Here is a 19,399-nt window from a genome sequence, read left to right as displayed (position 1 = left end):
TTCCAGAGCGGCAATGGGACAGCAGTAGCTTTCGTCCCCAACAGGGTATGAGGGTCAGCGGGACAAGACCCCGCAGGGACGAGGCCTGGGTGCTTCTGGCCTCAGTGCAGCCTGGAGGGCTGCGTGGAGGAAGTGGCCTCTGAGCAGGGCCTGGAGGAAGGAGCTGGATGGTGCAGGTGGGGCAGCTGTTTTCCACAAAGAGCACATGCTTATTCTCTGACACTCCCCAAGGAGGTGCAAGTTTGACGTGGGCGTCCCTGGGCTCATTCGGGTGTGGCCAGGACAGGTTCCTGCGGGCTCCCTAGCCTGTCCAGTTCCAGGAGCCCCGCATTCCTTAGCTCACGGCCTGTCCTCCGTCTGCAAAGCCAGCAAGGCTGGGAGTCCTCCCTGCTTCTCGTCCCTGCGTCCACATCACAGCCCCCGGGATGGCACGTCCACCTGGGTAATGCAGGGCAGTCCCCTGCTGTGAGCTCAGCCTGACACTCACAGCTTGGGGGGGATTTGCACAACTTTGGAGACCTTGTGCTGTCCATCTGAGGCAGGAAGGGCAGTGGAGGCCAGCTGCCAGGAAACCCGCCCAGAGGGGAGGGTCTCTTCTGCAGGCAGTGAGGACCCCCAGGTGTGGTAACTGTCAAGGGCCCCCCATAACTCACGCTCTATGTGGGGCCCTGGGCTGTGGAAGGGGTACAGGGGGTCAGTGAGGGGGCTGTGGGCGGGGAGCTGGGTCTCAATGGATGGAGGAAGGGAGAGGAAGGAGGCAGGAGAAGGGGAGGGAGGAGGCAGGGGAAGGAGAGGACAGAGAAGAGGGCATGGAGGAGGGGACAGGGAGGGGAGAGATGAGGGGAGGGGGAGGGGAGGAGAGAGAAGCCAGTGGCCTGGACAGCTGCTGACCCATGTCCCCAGGAGACGGGGCCCCTGACCCCAAGGCACCTGCAGCCGTGGGGGACTGTAGGGTGCAGGGTGCCTGCAACAGGGTGAAGGGAGGCCACCGTGGAGGGTTCCATCCCCACGTGGGACCCAGCCAGCCCTCTGAGCCACCCCACATGTCCGTCCTGTGCCCCCTCTGGGTCCCTGCTGGTCTCTGTCAGACACAAGCACGAGGCTCATTTGCTGAGCGCTCCGTGAATAGGGGCGGAAGGGGACAGGGGAGGACCCGGGTCCCACCTGCTGGGCTCCCAGGCACGTGGAGTCAGCATGGAGTGGGCGGGGCTGCGGGTGTGGCCCTGGCCCGCGGATTCCGCAGCCTCCTATTGAGGCCACGTGCCCTGGTCAGGGCTGGGACAAGGGTCACTCAGGCCTGAGGGCCGGACACTTCAGGGAAGGACAGGGTCACTTTGCCGACCAGTGAGCTCAGAGACCACAGGTGCGGCACCAAGGGGTGTGAGGCAATCATGGGGCTCTAGCGAAACTGTTGTTTGCTCTGAGTTCTGGAGCCACAAGAACGGACCACAGCCAGAACACGGTCAGCTCAGGACGTCCTCCCGTCCCCGTGCCCTGCCTGCTGACCCTGTGGTCACACTCACGATGCTCTCCTGTCCCCTGTGACGGTCTGGTCCCTGCATTCTGGGGCCGTGAAGACCTGTGGACCCTGGACCAGTGCTGTCCACATAGGGGTCCTGCTCTGGACGTGGGGGTCCTGCTCTAGACTTGGGCGCCCCGCTCTGGACTTGGGGGTCCTGCTCTGGACTTGGGCGCCCCGCTCTGGACTTGGGGGTCCTGCTCTGGACTTGGGCGCCCCGCTCTGGACTTGGGCACCCCGCTCAGGACGTGGGAGTTGCAGGCTGCTGCCCCGCACGGCAGGAAATGAGTGTCCAGGAGGGCAGCTCCTCCTCCTCTCGTGGGCGGTGTTCCCAGCGTCCAATGGCGAGGCAGAGAGCATTTTAGGAAGTGCTGGAGTGTCCGCGGCAAGGCGAGGGAGCCGCTGCCGGAAACTCTGCGGGAGACACTGCAGGGGCGGTGAGTGCCTGCCGGCTGAATGCAGGGGGTCCGCTGCGGGGACAGCAGGCTGGCGGGCGTCCTAGCCTGGGGTGCGGGAGGGGCGGGGGGTGGGGGATAGGGTCCTGCGCTGGGGCTGCTCCTTCCTCCCGGAGCGGCTGCAGGGGCCGCAGGAACGGCCGTCAGAGTGTCCGCTCCAGGCGTGGTGCCCCTGCCGGCGGGGAGGGTGGGAACTAGCTGGGGTCGGAGCCGAGCCGGGACCCCCCAGGCTGTAGCCCCAGGGTCACGATGGTGGCGGGTGCCCTGGGCTCCGACCTTGCTGCGGGGCAGGTGAAGTACTTGTTGGTCCCCGGGTCACGGGCTGTCCTTAGGTGCTGGGGCAGGGCCTCCGGACAGGCAGGGACCCAGGAGCGTTGGGGAGCCAGGTGAAGAGGAGGACGGAATGTGAGGCATGTCCGTCTGTTTATTCACCTGCAAGCTATTTCCTGAGTGTCACTGTGCGCAGGTCACCACCTGCTGATGAGATGTGCCACGTGGGGACGGAGCAGCCTCTCTGCACACTCACAGCTGGGAGGCTCTGGGATCTCACCTGGCTGCGTCCCGGGCACCTGCGAACCCACACTCACCTCAGTTTCGTGTAATCCCCACCCCTGGAACTTGCCCAAGCCCTGCCTTGCTCCAATCCCAAGGGTGGACTTGGTCCAGCTGGGGAAGGACACGCTGCTCTGCTTGGTGGGGCCGGCGTGGGGGTGCAGGTGCACGCAGGACCTCTCCCAGGTGTGGGGACAGATGCCTCGGCAGGTGGGCATTTCCCGTCTGCTGGGAAACTGCCTTCACGTAGGGGAACTTGTGCCTTGTTCTGGAGTTTCTCGGTGTCTGGCGCTCCTCACTGGCCTTCCGCTAGGAAGAACCCTATTGCCCAAAGGGCACATTTTGGGGGGTGTGTTCTGTTCCCCTTCCTTTGAAGCGCAGAGAGTTGTTTTCCTTGGAAGCAAAATGGTGAGTCCTGGGAAGTCCCAGGATTCACCAGAGCCCCCTGTCCGGGGTCACTGGGATGGGACTGGGCTCTGGTCACTGCTTCAGTTGGGTGGGAAGGGGACCGCTGGGGTGGCAGCTGGGGGAGGCATGGCCCCAGCCCCTGTTCTCCTAACAAGGATGCAGGGACTCTGTGTCCTAGTCGGGGCCGACCACACTCCCAGATGAGGTCCGCCATCACACACTATGGAGTCCTCAGAATGGGGTTACACAATTCCTGATCCACCTGCATTCCAGACACCTGCGTGGGCGTGGAGCAGGCAGTGGCCCATCTGTACCTGGATGGGACCTTGAGGAGTGGTTCCTGGGTGTGTAGCATGGCACAGCCCAGCCCCTGACCACCTGGACACTTGCTGCATGAACGTCAGCCCCCCAGCAGGTCTGGGGTCCCACGCTCACTCCTGTAGGGACAACGTTGACACTGAGTGTGAGCTGAGAGAGCCCTGGGACAGGCCATGAGTGAAGATGGATGGCAGGGGTGCTGGTAGAGTATCTCACGGACCCTCTTATGGACAGGGGAGAGGACCGGTCTTTGTTGCTGCTGGGGCAGAATGAGAACCCATGGTGCTGGCTTTTGGCGTACTAGACGCAGTGTAGACCAAGAAGAAATTTTTTCTACACTCTTAGGTTCGGTGCCTGAGACTCGCAAATTAAAATGACAGAAGATAGGGGTGCCTGGCAAGCTCCAGGAAGAAATTTTTTTCTATACTCTTAGGTTCAGTGCTTGAGACCTGCAAATTAAAATGACAGCAGACGGGGTGCCTGGCTGGGTCAGTGGGTGGAGCATGCAAGTCTTGATCTCGGGGTTGAGAGTTTGAGCCCCATGTTGGCATAGGGCTTATTTTAAAAATAAAATAAAATAAGATAAAATAAAATAAATAAAATGACAAAAGACAGGTGGATAGGAGAAAAGGTTGATTGTGCAGAGGCCTTCGCAGAACAGTAGTGGATTCAAGGAGATAGAATTATGGGCTCACCTGCCATTTCAACCAGGGGTGATACATTTGTGGAGAAGTGACAAGCCAGAGGAAAAGGGGGCTGGGGTCGTAGGGACAGTAAATTGTGAGAAGGTAAACGTTTGGGGGAAACTCATGGGAGGTAAGTGTTACTTAGTGAGGCTTGTTATGCAGACTTCTCTGCTAAGAATGTTCCTCCCCATCCTGGTACAGGGGATGGAGCAGGGGCGGCTTCACGAAGGGAACTTTATGCCTGCTTTCAGACAGAGAGGAGGAGGGCAGAGTTTTTCTTGTTTCTGCTTTTTCTCAATCTCCTTCAGCTCAAAATAATCCTCACGGCGAAGCGGATTATTTCAGGGAGGCGAATTCTGAGCCCCTCCAGTGTCACACAGAGCTCCAAGTGCAGGAGAGGGTGGGCCACACCTGGACCAGAGGGAACTGGTCCCTTGCAGAGGGTGGGTCGGGAATGCCTGTGCGGTGGTCACCGTGGGCCCGGTTCTCATGCCTCCCTCGTGCGCTTCTGGTGGCGGGCATACAGCTCAGCCCAGGGGGAAACCAGGACGTGTCACCTCGGGGCTTGGGGGCACAGCTCCATCCCGGATGGTGTCCCTTTGGGTGGAGGTGACAGGTCAGGAGGCCGGGCTGTGGTGGATGGGTGCATGTGGCTTTAGCATCAGAGGGAGTCAGGGGCGAGGTCTTGCCCACCGGCCCATGGACCACTGTGGACACGTCTTTGGGGCTCCCTTTCCTGTGCAGTTGATGACCTCCACCACCTGCTTATCGTGAGAGTAGATGACGCCCTGTACGCGTTGGGCACACCGCTGGCAGATGCTTGGAAGGCAGTGGCCCGGGCTGTGGATTAAGAACCCATGAGACCCCCTACCGTCCCCTCGCTCCGAGCATCTCCCTAGTGCTTGTAAGGGAGTGCACTGGCTTCAGCAGGAGACTGTCTCCAATTCCTTACACCAGAGCCCAACATCCCAACAGAGGGAGACAGAGGGTTGGGGTGCTCACCTGGGCCCTCAAGACACCAGCACCCCCAGGATGGAAACCCCACACCCGCAGACTCTGCAGCCAGCCGTGTGAGCCCCTTCCCACTGCCTGGAGGTGGGGTGGGGCATTAGTGCAAGACCAGAGCAGGGGGTTCCCCTGGAGGCAGGACGTGCGCTGCAGCCACTGCCCCCCACCCCCGGGAAAGCAGCTCTGGGCCCCCTTGGTTGACGTCTGCAAAACTTCATTTCCTTCCTCAGGTCGCACAGGGGTGGCCTCCAATGGGCGGACAGGTGAGCACTTCCAGCAGCTTCCAGAGCCTGTCATGCACCACAAATGCAGACTGGATGTCGGCGCTGTGCCCCCTGCTCTGGGATATGCCCCTCCACCACCTCTCCATCCCAGGTGAGGGCTCTGCATCCCCTGCTGGGATGCTGCCGGCATGGGATGGGTCTCAGGTGTGGGGAAACCGCACGAAGCACATACATGGACATACACAATATAGGCAGATGTGTGCACACGCACGTGAATGCATACAATACAGGCACGCATGCACACACATGCGTGCACACAATACAGACACACGCACACACATGTACACACATGCACACACGTATACACACGCACACAATACAAGCACACATGCACACGCACATGTGTGCACACAATGCAGACACAAGCACACACATGTACACATGCACATACTACAGGCACACACATGTACATGCACACACGACACACATGTGCACATGCATGTACACATTACACACATGCACACAATACAGGCACCCATGCACACATGCACGCACACAATGCAGGTACAGATGCCTGCATGCACACGCACACACATGCACACAGTACAGACATGCATGCACGCACGCACACGCTCTCACACACACACACACACGCACACACAGACACACACGCACCACGTGAGTGTTTTCCCTTCTCCATCTCCTTCATTCCAAAGCAGCCCGGCAGGCATAGGCACACCCCAGGGGAGTGTGGCTTCGTGACAGCATAGGGATTTGGGGTAAAGCGCTGTTGCCAGTCTGTCCCTCCGTGTAGGGAACCCACTGACTTCTCTTGGCTACATTCATCACTGCCCATCAGCCGTGTGCTGAGTGTCTTCTGTGCTTGGAGACTGGAGGGTCCAAAGGGGTTCTGACCCACAAGGAGCACTTTGGGGACTCTGTGATCCAATGACCTGGCGGCTCTGAGTCAGGTGTGCTGGGTTCCGTCTGGGCCCTTGGGCTCCAGTGGCCCCAGGAGCAGCGGCCACAGCTCTGCCCTGATGAGCAAGTCGGCACTGCCAGTCTCCCGTGCTTGCAGAGAAGAAGCGTGTAGCGGATCCCACCACGTGCCTCCACGTCCATACACATGCGGTATCCAGAATCCCTCCCTCAAGAATAGGCAGACTTCTCACCTGGATAGATTTTCACAATTTTTGAGATTTATCCATATTTTCACGTGCACTTGTGCTTTTTTTGGGAATTTCATGACTTCTTTTTTTTAAAGATTTACTTATTTGAGAAGGAGAGTGCAAGTGGGGGTGGAGGAGAGGCAGAGGGAGAGAATCCTAAGCAGATTCCACACTAAGCACGAGGCTTGACATGGGGCTCGATCTCAGGACCCTGACATCATGATCTGAGCCCAAAACCAAGAGTCTGATGCTTTTTTTTTTTTTTAAGATTTTATTGATTTATTTGAGAGACAGACAGCACAAGCAGGTGGAGCAGCAGAGGGAGAGGGAGAAGCAGACTCCCCACTGAGCAGGGAGCCCAACGTGGGGCTGGATCCCAGGACCCCGGGATCATGACCCGAGCCTAAGGCAGATGATTGACTGACTGAGCCACCCAGGCGCCCCCAAGAGTCTGACGCTTAACTGACCACCCAGGCGTCCCAAGGAATTTCATGACTTCTTAAAAAACATTTAAACCCTTGGTTCATATGCAGTTTATCTCGATGGGGCAGGATCCAATCTATATATTGCCCATTCTGTCAGCTGGACACCCACCATGGCCAGAGACCCATGGCTTGAATGACTTCACAGACGAGAGAGTCCCTGGGGGTCAGGCGGTGTCCCTGCTGGGCCTGAGGGGCAACAGCACAAACCCAGTTGTAGGTACCGGCCAGTGCCCCCAAATTCTTGTCCCCCTCCCCCCACGAGCCTTGGAATGGGGCCTTTTGTGGAAATGGGGCCTTTGCAGATGTAAGGGAAGGATCTGAGATGAGCTCATCCTGGATCAGGGAGGCCCTAAATCCAATGACAGGTGTCCTTGTAAGAGACAGAAGAGGAGACACACACAGAGGAGAAGCCACGTGAGGACAGAGGCAGAGATGGGAGGGACATGGCCAGCAGCCCAGGGACGCCTGGAGTCCCTGGAGCCTCTGGAGGGAGCACGGCCCTGCCCCACCTGGATCTCAGTGGTCCTGCCCCGCCTGCATCTCAGGGGTCCTGCCCCACCTGGATCTCAGACTTCTGGCCTCCAGAGCTAGGATACAATTAATTTCTATTCTTTGAAGGCTCCTAGTTCGGGATACTTTGTTGAAGGAGCCACAGAAAAATCGTATACCCAATAGATAATAATTGCAGAAAAATGTGAACATCTACGTAAGTTAAAAGAAATTTAAATCCTCTCTTGATATGTATATTTACCTATATTTTATATTTATGTATTTTAATATATATAACATATGGGTCCATTCATATATGGGGATGATCCATTTTTATTTATAAAGATACATACTATAAACAAAGAACAAGATCGAACTCTACAGTTTTTCAGTCTGCCTTTTCACTTAGCCTAATATTGTCTGCGTTTCCTGTATCGGTGAATCGGAGCCTCAGTATTGTTTTACCGACTGTGTGCACCCCGCGGACGTTTGTGTAGGAGAATACATCACTGAGACTGTCCCGGGTGTGGCGGCCATCCGTCCCCACCATGGGCAGCTTCTCCAGAAACACGCGGGAGGCGTGCCTTGCTTGCCCACCATCGCTCTTTCGACTGAGTCCTGGACTCTCTGACCAGGCAGTAGGTGGGGAGCCCACCCACCACCCTCGGCCACCGTGCCAAGTCTCTCCCAGCGGAGTGGCCCCTGTAGCCACCTGTCCGCTTCCATCCCCCCTGAGGTCTGGAGCCCCCCTGGCCTCACCAACGTGCCCAAGGAGAGATGCGTCCCTGCATGCCCTCCCTGGGGACCCGAGTCACTAGGGCTTCCCCTCCGCCGGGGGCTGTTTTCCTGTGGGGGGCATGTTTTCTGTGGGTCTCTAAGTGCTGTGTGTGCAGTTGGGATGTGGTTTTCGGGTGGGTGTCCTGGGGATCAGCACGGAGTTGTTCTGGGAGGTGAGGAGGGACACAGATGGATGCCCGTCCTGGGGTCTCATCCCCTCTGCTCCCCTCGGATACAGGTGGCCTCTGCGGAGGGTGTAGATGAGTAGGTCCCTTAGAGGGCAGATGTGGGGAGGGATGCAGCTGTGAGGGGTCGCAGACACCCCAGCACCGCTGGGGAAAGAGCACCTGGTCCTGAGGGCACCACCGTCTGGGTGGCTGTGAGAATGTCCTGGGGCTCCTTTAACAAAGGACCGCAAACCTGGTGACCCCATACCACACACTGGGGTGACCTCACAGCTCTGGGGCCCAGACGTCTGCAGGGGTGTGACCTCTGAGTACCTGTAGGGCCAGCTCGTTCTGGAAGCTCCGTGGAGAATCTGTTCCTCTGCCACGTCCAGCTTCGCGGGGCCCCTTCCTCCACCTTGAAGCCCACAACACAGCTTCTGCCCACCTCCCTGTGACTCTGACCCCGTCTCCCCCTTAAACGAGGTCTCTCGGGGTGAGATCGGGCAACCGCGTCGTAACTTTTAACTTTCTACGTAAAGGAAAAGTCAATTTGCCTTTTTTTTCCTTTTTTTTAAAGATTAATTTATTTTGGAGAGAGAAAGGGTGAGAGAGAGGGGAGGGGCAGAGGGGGGAGAGAGAGAGAGAGCGAGAGCGAGAATCTGAAGCAGACTCCTCGCTGAGCGCGGAGCAGCACGCAGGGCTCGATTCCACAACCCCGAGATCATGATCTGAGTTGAAATCAAGAGTCGGACACGCAAGTGGCTGAGCCATGTGGGCGCCCCAAGAAAAAGTGAATTTTTCTTTATGAAGTCAGCTCTGTCCGCATTTTCCTTCGTAGCTTTTGCGTGGGGGATCACCCAAGGAGAGGTGTACCCGTATGTTCCAACGGAATGGTAGGGTTTCATCGTGCATGAAAACCTGCAAACAGTCTGGGATACACTGACACAGGACGCAGGAATCTCACCTGATTTCCACTGTTAGCCAAGTGTCGGGTGGACCCTTTGGTCCCCTGACCTCACCGGGACGCCTGTCCTAATACCTGAAATTCATAAAATCTTGTCCATCCCTGAACGCAGTACTGTGATCCGTTGGTGGGTGGATTCCGCAACAGTGCTCCTGACTGATTATGGGACGTTTATTTATTTATGTAGCACGACCCTATACCACACGTGCACATTAGCACCTCGTAGAAAAAGTCCCCCTTTCTTACTCTTCTTTTCAGAGGTTTCGGGGAAACCTTAACGGGTTTTTGTGCGGATGCCTCTAGGGATGTCTAGTGCGGTCCGGAAGCGTGTCCCGGGCTGTGTGGGGTGAGGGCGCACTTTGCACAGGTCCGTCTCTGCAGTGAGCGCTGGTTTTCCCCACCAGGGATATGCCCGGGGTCACGTGGCTTCTCCTCTGTGTCTGTGTGTCTCCTCTTCTGTCCCCTATCAGGACGCCTGTCATGGGATTTAAGGCCCCCCTGGTCCCGGATGACCCCGCTATGCACTCAGCGGCCAGCGGCAGGTTCCGCGTGGGCGTGTGTTTTGGGGCAATGACGCACGCCTGGCGTCGTGCGTGTTCTCCACGTGCGCTCGGAGCGCAGCGCGCACGAACAGGCCCCGGGTGAGACGCGCCCTCCTGTTTGCTTGCAGGGAGCCACGACACCATGACCTACTGCTTGAACAAGAAATCGCCCATCTCCCAGACCCAGTCCCGGCTGCTGCGGCTTCTGGGCAAGGTGCTGCCGTGCGTCACCCGCCCCGTGGTGCTCAGGTGGTCCACCACCCAGGTACGGGAGGTACGGGTCAGCAGCGGGGAAGACCCGCGCCCCGATCCGTGCGTGCGGGCGAGTGGAATGGAAAACAGACCTCAGACCCGCCTGGCAGACATCCCCGCTGCCCCGTCCTCTGCAGTTTGGAGGCAGCCGGGGTGGGGTGGGCGGCAGGCCCGCACTGGAGAGGCCGGAGTCGTCTGCCTCCAGGATACATTTCAGAGCCCCTCTGGTCCTGGGAAAACACCCCGAGCTGTGCGGGTGTCCAGACGTCTGTTTGGAGATTTGCACACGTGTGAAAACTATGATAACGAACCACGTTTCTGCACCCAGTGTCCAGGGAAAGCAAGGAAGGGGGAGTGTGCAGGGAAAGGCAGGGAGGGTGTGTTCAGGGAAAGGCAGGGAGGGGGTGTGTGCAGGGAAAGGCGGGGGAGGGGGAGGGTCCAGGGAAAGGCAGGGAGGGTGTGTGCAGGGAAAGGCAGGGAGGGGGTGTGAGCAGGAAAGGCAGGGAGGGGGTGTGTGCAGGGAAAGGCGGGGGAGGGGGAGGGTCCAGGGAAAGGCAGGGAGGGTGTGTGCAGGGAAAGGCAGGGAGGGGGTGTGAGCAGGAAAGGCAGGGAGGGGGAGGGTACAGGGAAAGGCAGGGAGGGGGAGGGTACAGGGAAAGGCAGAGAGGGGGAGGGTACAGGGAAAGGCAGAGAGGGTGTGTGAAGGGAAAGGCAGGGAGGTGGTGTGTGCAGGGAAAGACAGGGAAGGGGAGTGTGCTGGGAAAGGCAGGGAGGGTGTGTGAAGGGAAAGGCAGGGAGGGGGTGTTCTGTCCCTCAGGTTCCAGGAGAGAATCATCCTGTCCTCTTTGATTCTCATAGGCTCCATCCTCCCTGACCAGCCCTTGTCTCCTGAGGGCCATCCTCACAGGACGGGGATGGGGGGGAATGTAGAGAGGAGCTGGGGTGACCTGGGCTGTCCTCACAGTGGGGGGGGGGGTGGTCCCTGGTATGCAGAGGAAGGTCAGGGTGACCGGGGGCATCCTCATGGGGGCATACAGCTGGCTGTGGGGCTGACCCCTGCACAGCCTTAGCCAGCAAGCAGGGGAGGGGTGCTGGCCTGGGGGGCTCAGGTTCAGGCAGCAATGGGGGACCCACCTGGAGAGCAGCCCGTCCCTCACTTCCACCTGGGGGGTGCTCAGCGGTCTGGGTTTTGGAGTTTTCGGGTCGCAGGCTCTGGGCTCGCAGTCTTTCCCCGGTGGAGGCCCCACTCCCACCCCAGGGCTCCGACCTCTGTAATTGCTGGGCTCCAGGAATTTCGGTCTGTGTGGAGGGCAATGTTAATCCCTCTGGGGCCTGCGGGTCTGAAATGCGGAGAAACCACATTCCTGCTTGTGTGAGGTGCCTGCAGCGAGGGAGACAGTTTCCCTGCTGGAAGGTTGAGGGGGTTCACTGCAGCCTGGGAGACACCTAGGTGCTGGGGTGCCACGGTGCTGGGGTCCCTTGGTGCGGGGGTCCTGTGCTGCTGGGGACCCTTGGTGCTGGGGTGCCATGGTGCTGGGGTCCTGCGGGGCGGGGGTCCCTCGGTGCTAAGGTCCTGCGGTGCTGAGGTCCCTCGGTGCGGGGGTCCTATGCTGCTGGGACCCCTTGGTGCTGGGGTGCCACGGCGTTGGGGTCCTGCGGGGTGGGGGTCCCTCGGTACTAAGGTCCTGCGGTGCTGGGGTCCCGTGGTGCTGGGGTCCCTTGGTGCTGGGGTCCTGTGGAGTGGGGGTCTGTCGGTACTAAGGTCCTGCGGTGCTGGGGCCCCTTGGTGCTGGGGTGTCACGGTGCTGGGGTCCCGCAGGGTGGGGGTCCCTCGGTACTAAGGTCCTGCGGTGCTGGTGCCCCTTGGTGCTGGGGTGCCATGGTCCTGGGGTCCTGCAGGGTGGGGGTCCCTTGGTACTAAGGTCCTGCCGTGCTGGGGTCCCGTGGTGCTGGGGTCCCTTGGTGCTGGGGTGCCTCGGTGCCTCGGTCCTGCGGTGCTGGGGCTTCTTGGCGCTGGGGCACGTCTATGGGTTGTGTGTGTGGGGTGTGTGTGTGGGGGATGCTGTCTAAAGGTCTGGATCCTTCAGGGGATCCCGAGCAGGCAACCCCCAGCCAGGCCTGCACACCAGCACCACACACAGGGGGTCAGCGGACCCCGTTACGCTGCGTCCCCACACTGGGAAGTGTGCACACACTGGGTGGTTTCCTGCAGAATGTCTGATGTCAGAAGCCGGTAAGTGTTCCGGCAGACAGGACACGGGGAGGGGGCACGATGTCAATTTTGCAGCAAGGGTCAAACCGGAGGAACGCAGCAGCTGCTGGTCAGGGACGGTGAGCTAGCGTCCCCAGATCTCAGCAGAGGTCAGCCCTGGGCGGGGAGAGGTCAGCCCTGGGCGGCGAGAGCGCCCGTACATTGTCGTCCTCTCCAGACTGTGCTGTTTTCCAAATAATAAAACAACGAGCTCCTAGTTTACAGTCTGAAAAATACCGCCCAGGTGCCTGAACGGGTGTTTTAGGGGAGACAGTGTCTCTTTGCTCAGTTGCCTCCATCCAGAACGTACACCGATGGCAACGGGATTACAAGCCTGTGCACAGCGGCCGGGAGACCCCGGGTCCCACGGGAGGGTCGGCCCGTCCCCAGTTCCCCTCCCCAGACTCTGTGCCTCGTGAGAACTCGGGGTCCCTGAGCAAGGCCCGATCCTGAGATCCAAGGCCCCTCCCAGGTGGCTCTGCACGGAGGTGGCCTGGGGCTGGGGTGTGGGGCCCACCTGGCTGGACACACTGTGCACACAGGGGGCCTCGGTCCTGCTGTGCACACAGTGGGCCTCTGTGGAGCCTCCAGAACAGTTTCCTAATGGGTCAGCAGGGGGGACTAGCAGGAGGAACTCGAGCTCCCTGCAAGGCGACCCAGGGTGTAAAAGTTATTTCCATGGAATTTCGTGCTTTTTCCATTATGGCGTGGTGTGGAACGGGACAGCCTTTTCTTCCCTTGGCCCTCTGTGGAATCCTTCTTGCCTTTCCTGGTACTGTTGGTGGGGTGGGGATGGTGCCCACTGTAGCTGACCCCTCCACAGTGCATCCTGCCCCCCGAGGGTCTGGGGGGGGGCTCCCCACAGCCTGGCCCAGCACTGCTGAGAGGGTTCCTTCCTGGTGACTGTCCAGGAAGAGGGGGAGGCAGGACCCTGCAGGGATGTCTGGAGGCCAGTGTCAGGGCTGAGGGGGCATGTACTGTAGGATGGGGCCTCCCAAGCCTCCCTCTGTGGCTCCCCGTGGCCACTGCCAGGGCTGTGGTGGCATTTCCCGCAGGACGGGGCCTCCCCAGCCTCCTCCTGTGGCTCCCCATGGCCACTGCCAGGGCCGTGGTAGCATTTCCCGCAGGACAGGGCCTCCCCAGCCTCCTCCTATGGCTCCCCGTGGCCAGTGTCTTTAGAAACGCATGTTCCCGAACGCACGGCCCACGTGGCTTCCCGAGCCCCTAGCAGGCACCAGTACCTACGGAGCGGACATCAAACAACGTGGCCCACAGCTGGGCAGCTCCAGCCCAAGTCGGAGCCTGGGATGCTGGCAGCGCGCGGAGGTGGGGGCTGTGCGGACCCCACAGGGATGACTGAGCTTTGTCCGCAGGTGCTGGGTGTCACGGAGCAGCTGGACGCAGGGGTGCGCTACTTGGACCTGCGGGTCGCACACGTGCTCGACGGCTCTGAGAAGAATCTGCACTTTGTGCACATGGTGTATACATCCGCGCTGGTGGAGGTAGGGGGGTGCGTGAGGGAGGGGGGCTGGCGGGCGGCCTCCACACGGCGGTGCACGCCCACGTCCATGGCACACGGGAGAAAGCCGGCCTCTGGAACTCACAACCAGGGCGCCTCTCTGAGCTTGCTCCCGTACCCCTCGCTCCTCTAATGCCTCCTGCATTTTGCAAAAGTGGGGCCCCTCGTCTTCCCGCCTTTGGTTGGGGTATCTTCGGTCTCCTCCAGCGCTACACGAGGGGTTCCAAAGTCTGACTGTGACGCGTCACCATCATGCTTCGCTCCTGCTCTGGGCAGCCTGTCCCCCTGCTGCAAACCGTCCAGGGTGTATGTGGCCAGGAGACAGCATCCCGGGGACCTCGCTCCACATGTCACTGGCTGGCCTGTGCGTGCTCCCTGGTGCTGCCACACTTCACACCTCGGCACACGCGGTGCCCTCTGGAGAGACCGTGCACGCACACGGTCACACACATGCACACCCAGGCATATGCCTCTGGCCCCAGAGCCATGGCTGATGGCCCGGCTGCTGGTTTGAGGAGGCTGCGTTCAAGAGGGCAGCGGCCTGCTGTACGTCTCTGTTTGTGCGACACGCGGCCCGTTTGTCCAGGGACTTTGTTTGGAGAAGCCCCTTGGACCCGGGGGAGCATCCCTCACCTTCCTGGGCTCGCTGGGGACTGTCTGAACAAGCTCCCCTCCCTGCCGCGCAGGACACGCTCACGGAGATCTCAGAGTGGCTGGAGAATCACCCCCGGGAGGTGGTCATCCTGGCGTGCAGGAACTTCGAGGGCATGACGCAGGACCTGCATGAGTACCTGGTTGCCTGTATCAGGAACATCTTTGGGGACATGCTGTGTCCGCGAGGGGTGAGAAGGGCCCCTTGGGCAGGGCTGGTGGGGCAGGATCAGGGCGGTACTTACCTGCTGCTCGGTTCTGCTGTGCATGATTCTGAGAGAATTCTGGTGCTGGGGAGGCTGCTCGTGTGGTCCTCTTGATGCCCCGAAAGGAGAAGACTGCTGTCCTCCCATGCGGAGTATAGCCTGGTGACGGCACAGGCGGTGCCCGGACAGAGGAGGCCGCCTCTCTAGCACCTCGGCTAACACACTTACTGCCTGTTTAGACATTGCCATGGTGTTTCGATGCCTTGAGCATTCTCTGTGTGTGGACCCCAGGGCCACTGTCACACAGCTCACCATGGGGGAGCCTCAGAACTGCAGACATTTATTCTTTCCCAGTCCTGGAGGCTGGGAGTCCAGATCCAGGCGGGGCTGAGACTGGGAGTCTGAGATCCAGGTGGGATCAAAGCTGGGAGTCTGAGATCCAGGCAGGGCTGAGGCCAGGGATCTGAGATCCAGGTGGGATCAAAGCTGGGAGTCTGAGATCCAGGCAGGGCTGAGGCTAGAGTCTGAGATCCAGGCGGGGCTGAGGCTGGAGTCTGAGATCCAGGTGGGGCTGAGGCTGGTTCCTCCTGAGGCCTCCCTCCCTGGCGTGTAGACCCCGTGTTCTCCCTGTGTCCTCACGTGGTCGTACCTCTGTGTGTGTCTGTGTCCTCTTCCCCTCTTCTTATAAGAACCTCAGTGCTATGGAATCAGAGCCCACCCTAATGACCTCATTTTACTTTCATTATCTCTTTAAAGAACCCACCTCTAAAAAATCCTGTTCTGGGGTATTGGGGTGAGAGCTTCAATGTGTGCTTTTAGAGGGGACACAGTTGAGCTCACAACACAACCTGTGCTTTATTATCTTTTTTTTTTTTAGTCTTTATTTGTTTATTTGAGAGACAGAAAGCGCAAGCAGGGGGAGTGGCAGGCAGAGGAAGGGGAAAAGCAGACTCCCCGAAGAGCAGGGAGCCTGACGTGGGGCTCGATGCCAGGACCCTGAGATCATGACCTGAGCCAAAGGCAGACACTTCACTGACTGAGCCACCCGGGCATCCCTGTGCTTTATTATCTAGATAAATTTTTCCATTTGCCGGCAGGGAAAGGGCCCTCTTTTAGTCTCCAGGAACCCGAAACATTAACTCCATGTGCATTTTGGGTCCATTTTACATCACTTGGTTTGCCATATGTCCAATTACGTCCTGTAAGCAAGGAGAAAGCCCTGTGGCCCCTCATGGTTTGGAGCCAAAACACAGACCACGGGGCTGCTGTGAACCAGGGTGCCCAGGTGCTCGGGGATCCTGGGGTGACCGTGGCAGGAGAGGCTGCCCTGGGGGTATACCGCCATTCTGAGTCTCCAGTGGGGACGTCAGGAGAGAGACAGAAGAGGGTGGGGAGTCGGATGTTCAGCCTCAGAGGACAAGAGCCCTGGTCTGTTGACAGGGTGTAATGTAGTCAAAGATGACCTTCTGGGGCGCCTGGGAGGCTCCGACGGTGAAGCCTCTGCCTTTGGCATTGGGGGGGGGGGGTCCCTGCTCAGTGGGGAGTCTGCTTCTCCCTCTCTCTCTGCCCCCCTTTCTCAGCATGTCTTCACTCTTGATGGCTCTCTTTCTCTCAAATAAACAGAAAAATCTTAAAAAAAAAAAAAAAAAAAGGTGACCTGCCTTGTGCCCATCGTGATTCGAGTTGTGTCAGGGAGTCAAGAGGGCTCATGGTGCCGATAATAACAGCAGTGCCCTGTTCCCCCAAGAATCCAAGGCCACAGTGCAGTCGTGGGGGCGGCCCTGCCCTCTGTCATGTCGCCTCTACAGACATTCCGATCCTCCAGCATCAGTGTCTCTCTCAGACTCCCCGATCCTCCGCCATCACTGTCTCTCAGACTCCCCGATCCTCCGCCATCACTGTCTCTCTCAGACTCCCCGATCCTCCGCCATCACTGTCTCTCTCAGACTCCCCGATCCTCCGCCATCACTGTCTCTCTCAGACACCGCCATCTCTCTCCCCCTCCAGGAGGTGCCAACACTGAACCAGCTGTGGTCGCATGGTCAGCAGGTCATTCTGTCCTATGAGGAGGAAAGCGTTGTGAGCCGGCACAGGGAGCTGTGGCCTGGGATCCCCTACTGGTGGGGGGACCAGGTGAAACCCCAGGAACTCATCCGCTACCTGGAGCGCATGAAGAGCTGCGGACGCCCAGGTGAGCAAGGCTGTCCATCCTGGAGATGCTACCCTGCAGCCAGGTCACATGCATGATGTCATTCACGCGGGGTTGGGTTGTCGATGTCTCTGGGGATTTGGTTCTGTCCACCACGCGGAAGTCCGGACATGGACGTGTCTTGGGACATGGTTCCGTCCACCACACGGAGGTCTGGACGGGGACGCCTCTGGAGACGTGGTTCCCTGCACCACGTGGGGGTTGGGACGTGGATGTTTCCAGGGACGTGGTTCCGTCCGCTGTCTTGGGTGACAGGAGCACTGCACTGACATTGCCACGTAGGTTCCCTCTGCTGTTGGAACCCTCATCTTCACGCAGACCTGAAATCTGGTGGAGAAGCGGGAGGAGAAGGGAGCGGGCTGGCGGAGCGTGAGGTGGGACGTCCGCAGCACCGTGGACCTTGCTCCTTCCTGTTTCAGGCGGGCTGTTTGTGGCGGGCATCAACCTGACGGAGAACCTGGCGTATGTCCTCGGGCACCCGTCCGAGTCCCTCAGGAAGATGACGCTCCCCAACCTGCCGTACCTGAGCGCGTGGGTCCGGGAGCAGTGCCCCGGGCCGGGTGCGCGTTGCACCAACATCATCGCGGGTGACTTCATCGGTGCAGACACGTTTGTGGACGACGTCATAAGACTCAACGAGAAGCTGCTGTGATGCTGACGTGTCCCTTCTGCCGCTCATGTGGAGTGCATGCGGGAAGAGCGGGTGCGGGCTGGGGTCCCTGCCTACCCTGACGTCAGGGCGTCCCCGTTGGTGGCACCCGGCCTCGCAGTTCTTCAGCGTTCTTGGGGTGGATTCACAGAACACGTCGACGATCAACGGTGGTTTGTGCTTGCATCCTGAAAGGAAGAACGACCTGGAACCGGGGTCTGCCCCTCCAGGTTCAGCCCTGGCTGTGCCGTGGTTGCCGTGGGGTGGCCCCTCCTCTGTGGTCTTGGGAGGGCAGCAGGATGACGTCCTGATGGCTTCCTGGAGCCACGTGAAGCCCCATCCTATCATGTCTGTTGGGTAGGACGGGGCACACCGGAATCCCACTGAGAAAACCACAAAAACGTGGAAAACCTACTTCTAATTCTGATGACATCATGGCCTGTGTGTTTCCCCCGAGGACCGTGAGCCCCTTGGGGTTGGTTTCACTTTGGCTCTTCTGATGGTAACATAAGGACCGTTAGGGGCTGTTTGATGGTGAGTGGTGCTGTGTACGTGCTCTCTCCACCTCCCAGGGGCCTCCCGAAGCGCTCTCTTCGTGGTGGAGGTGTGGGGACACGGGTGTGACGGGCACCTCCATGCCCACGCTGGGGGCTGTCGTGGCGTCCTCGTCCTCATGACCATCCCCTGGAGCGGCAAGTCTGTGCTCCTCCGACCCCCTCGCTTGCGGCCCCCAGACCCCTTTCCTCTGCCCGACACGTCAGCCCCACTGGGAGGCTGCCCTCAGGCGTCCCCTGAAATGAAGCTGACTGGTCCTGTCTCTGGATTCGGCCACCTGTCACTGTTCCGTTCTCCCAAGGCCACACTGGGCGTTTGTTAGTTTTCCCATATCCCTGTTCCCTGGTTTCTTAGGGTCTGTCTTTGTCTGTCTGCCACCCATTTCTCACAACGCCAAAGACGTGAACTGTATTTTCTTATTTTCTGTGTCCTGACGCTCTGGCGTTTGGGGCCTTGCAGACGGCGGTGAGACCGCCCCTCTCAGGGCTAGGTGATTCCCACAGACAGAAACGACGTCCTTGGGAGCACACGTCTTCTGTGGAAGCGAACCATCCCGTCTTCCAACGCTCATGCGGCACACCGATGCGGGTGCGCTCCGGGGCTTACAGCTGAACGGATTCGAGCTCCTTGGACACAGGGCGGGTTTGGTTTCAGCAAAATCGCAATAAAGCGAGTCAAATGAATTTTTTGATTTCCCAGTGCACAGGAACGTTACCTTTACGCTATTGTCTGTTAACTGTGCAGTTGTATGATACCTAAAAAATCCGTGTACGTGCCTTGATTAAAACATACTTTATTGCTTAAAAATGCTAACTTGTCTGAGCTGTCAGGGAGTCGTAACCACTGGCCACAGATCAGCACAACAGATATACTCACCATGAAAGTACTGGAAACATTGCCAGAATTACTAAAATGGGACACAGAGACATGAAATGAGTGGATACCGTTGGAAAGATGGCGCTGGCAGCCCTGGCCAAGCTTCCACTTGTAAGACACACAGTATCTGGGAAGCGCAGTGAGGCGAGGTGTGCCTGATTTCCCGCAGGCCGTGTCCCACGGCGGGGGCCTGTCGCCCAGAGCCTGCCACTATGATTCACGCTGGACAACCCTGTCCCGTGTGCTCTGTCCCGCCTTGCCTTTCCTGTGGAAACTCTGTGGCCTCATGTGAATTTCTGCCTGACGCCCCAAAATGGGTTTTCCCTGTGGCCCCAGGGGGCCCTCGCCCCTCTTGGGAAACGGGAGTAATTAAGTTTTTCTTTCGGTGGCTGGCTTCAGTCACCTCCATGAGTTAAAACCCTGGGTGTCCGATCGAAAACCCCAGAGGAGGCCACGCATGGTGCTAGA

The 19,399-nt window shown here is 59.0% G+C and overlaps 1 protein-coding gene across 1 annotated transcript; it reads left to right on the top strand.

The window, feature by feature from the left end:
- Positions 1-1,849: 1,849 nt before the first annotated feature.
- PLCXD1 (phosphatidylinositol specific phospholipase C X domain containing 1) lies at positions 1,850-18,862 on the top strand. Its single transcript, XM_045813644.2, has 7 exons — positions 1,850-1,956; positions 5,177-5,321; positions 9,892-10,028; positions 13,640-13,768; positions 14,472-14,627; positions 16,650-16,833; positions 17,271-18,862. Exons 2-7 carry the CDS (start codon positions 5,198-5,200, stop codon positions 17,501-17,503), a joined length of 963 nt encoding a protein of 320 aa, XP_045669600.1. The 5' UTR covers positions 1,850-1,956; positions 5,177-5,197; the 3' UTR covers positions 17,504-18,862.
- Positions 18,863-19,399: the final 537 nt, after the last annotated feature.

The sequence above is a fragment of the Ursus americanus genome, chromosome X (genome assembly GCF_024610735.1).
Source record: "Ursus americanus isolate L20-20 chromosome X, mUrsAme1.1.p, whole genome shotgun sequence".
Lineage (NCBI taxonomy): Eukaryota > Metazoa > Chordata > Mammalia > Carnivora > Ursidae > Ursus > Ursus americanus.
Note: the sequence above shows the minus strand (reverse complement) of the source record. Positions and strands in the feature narration are given on the sequence as shown.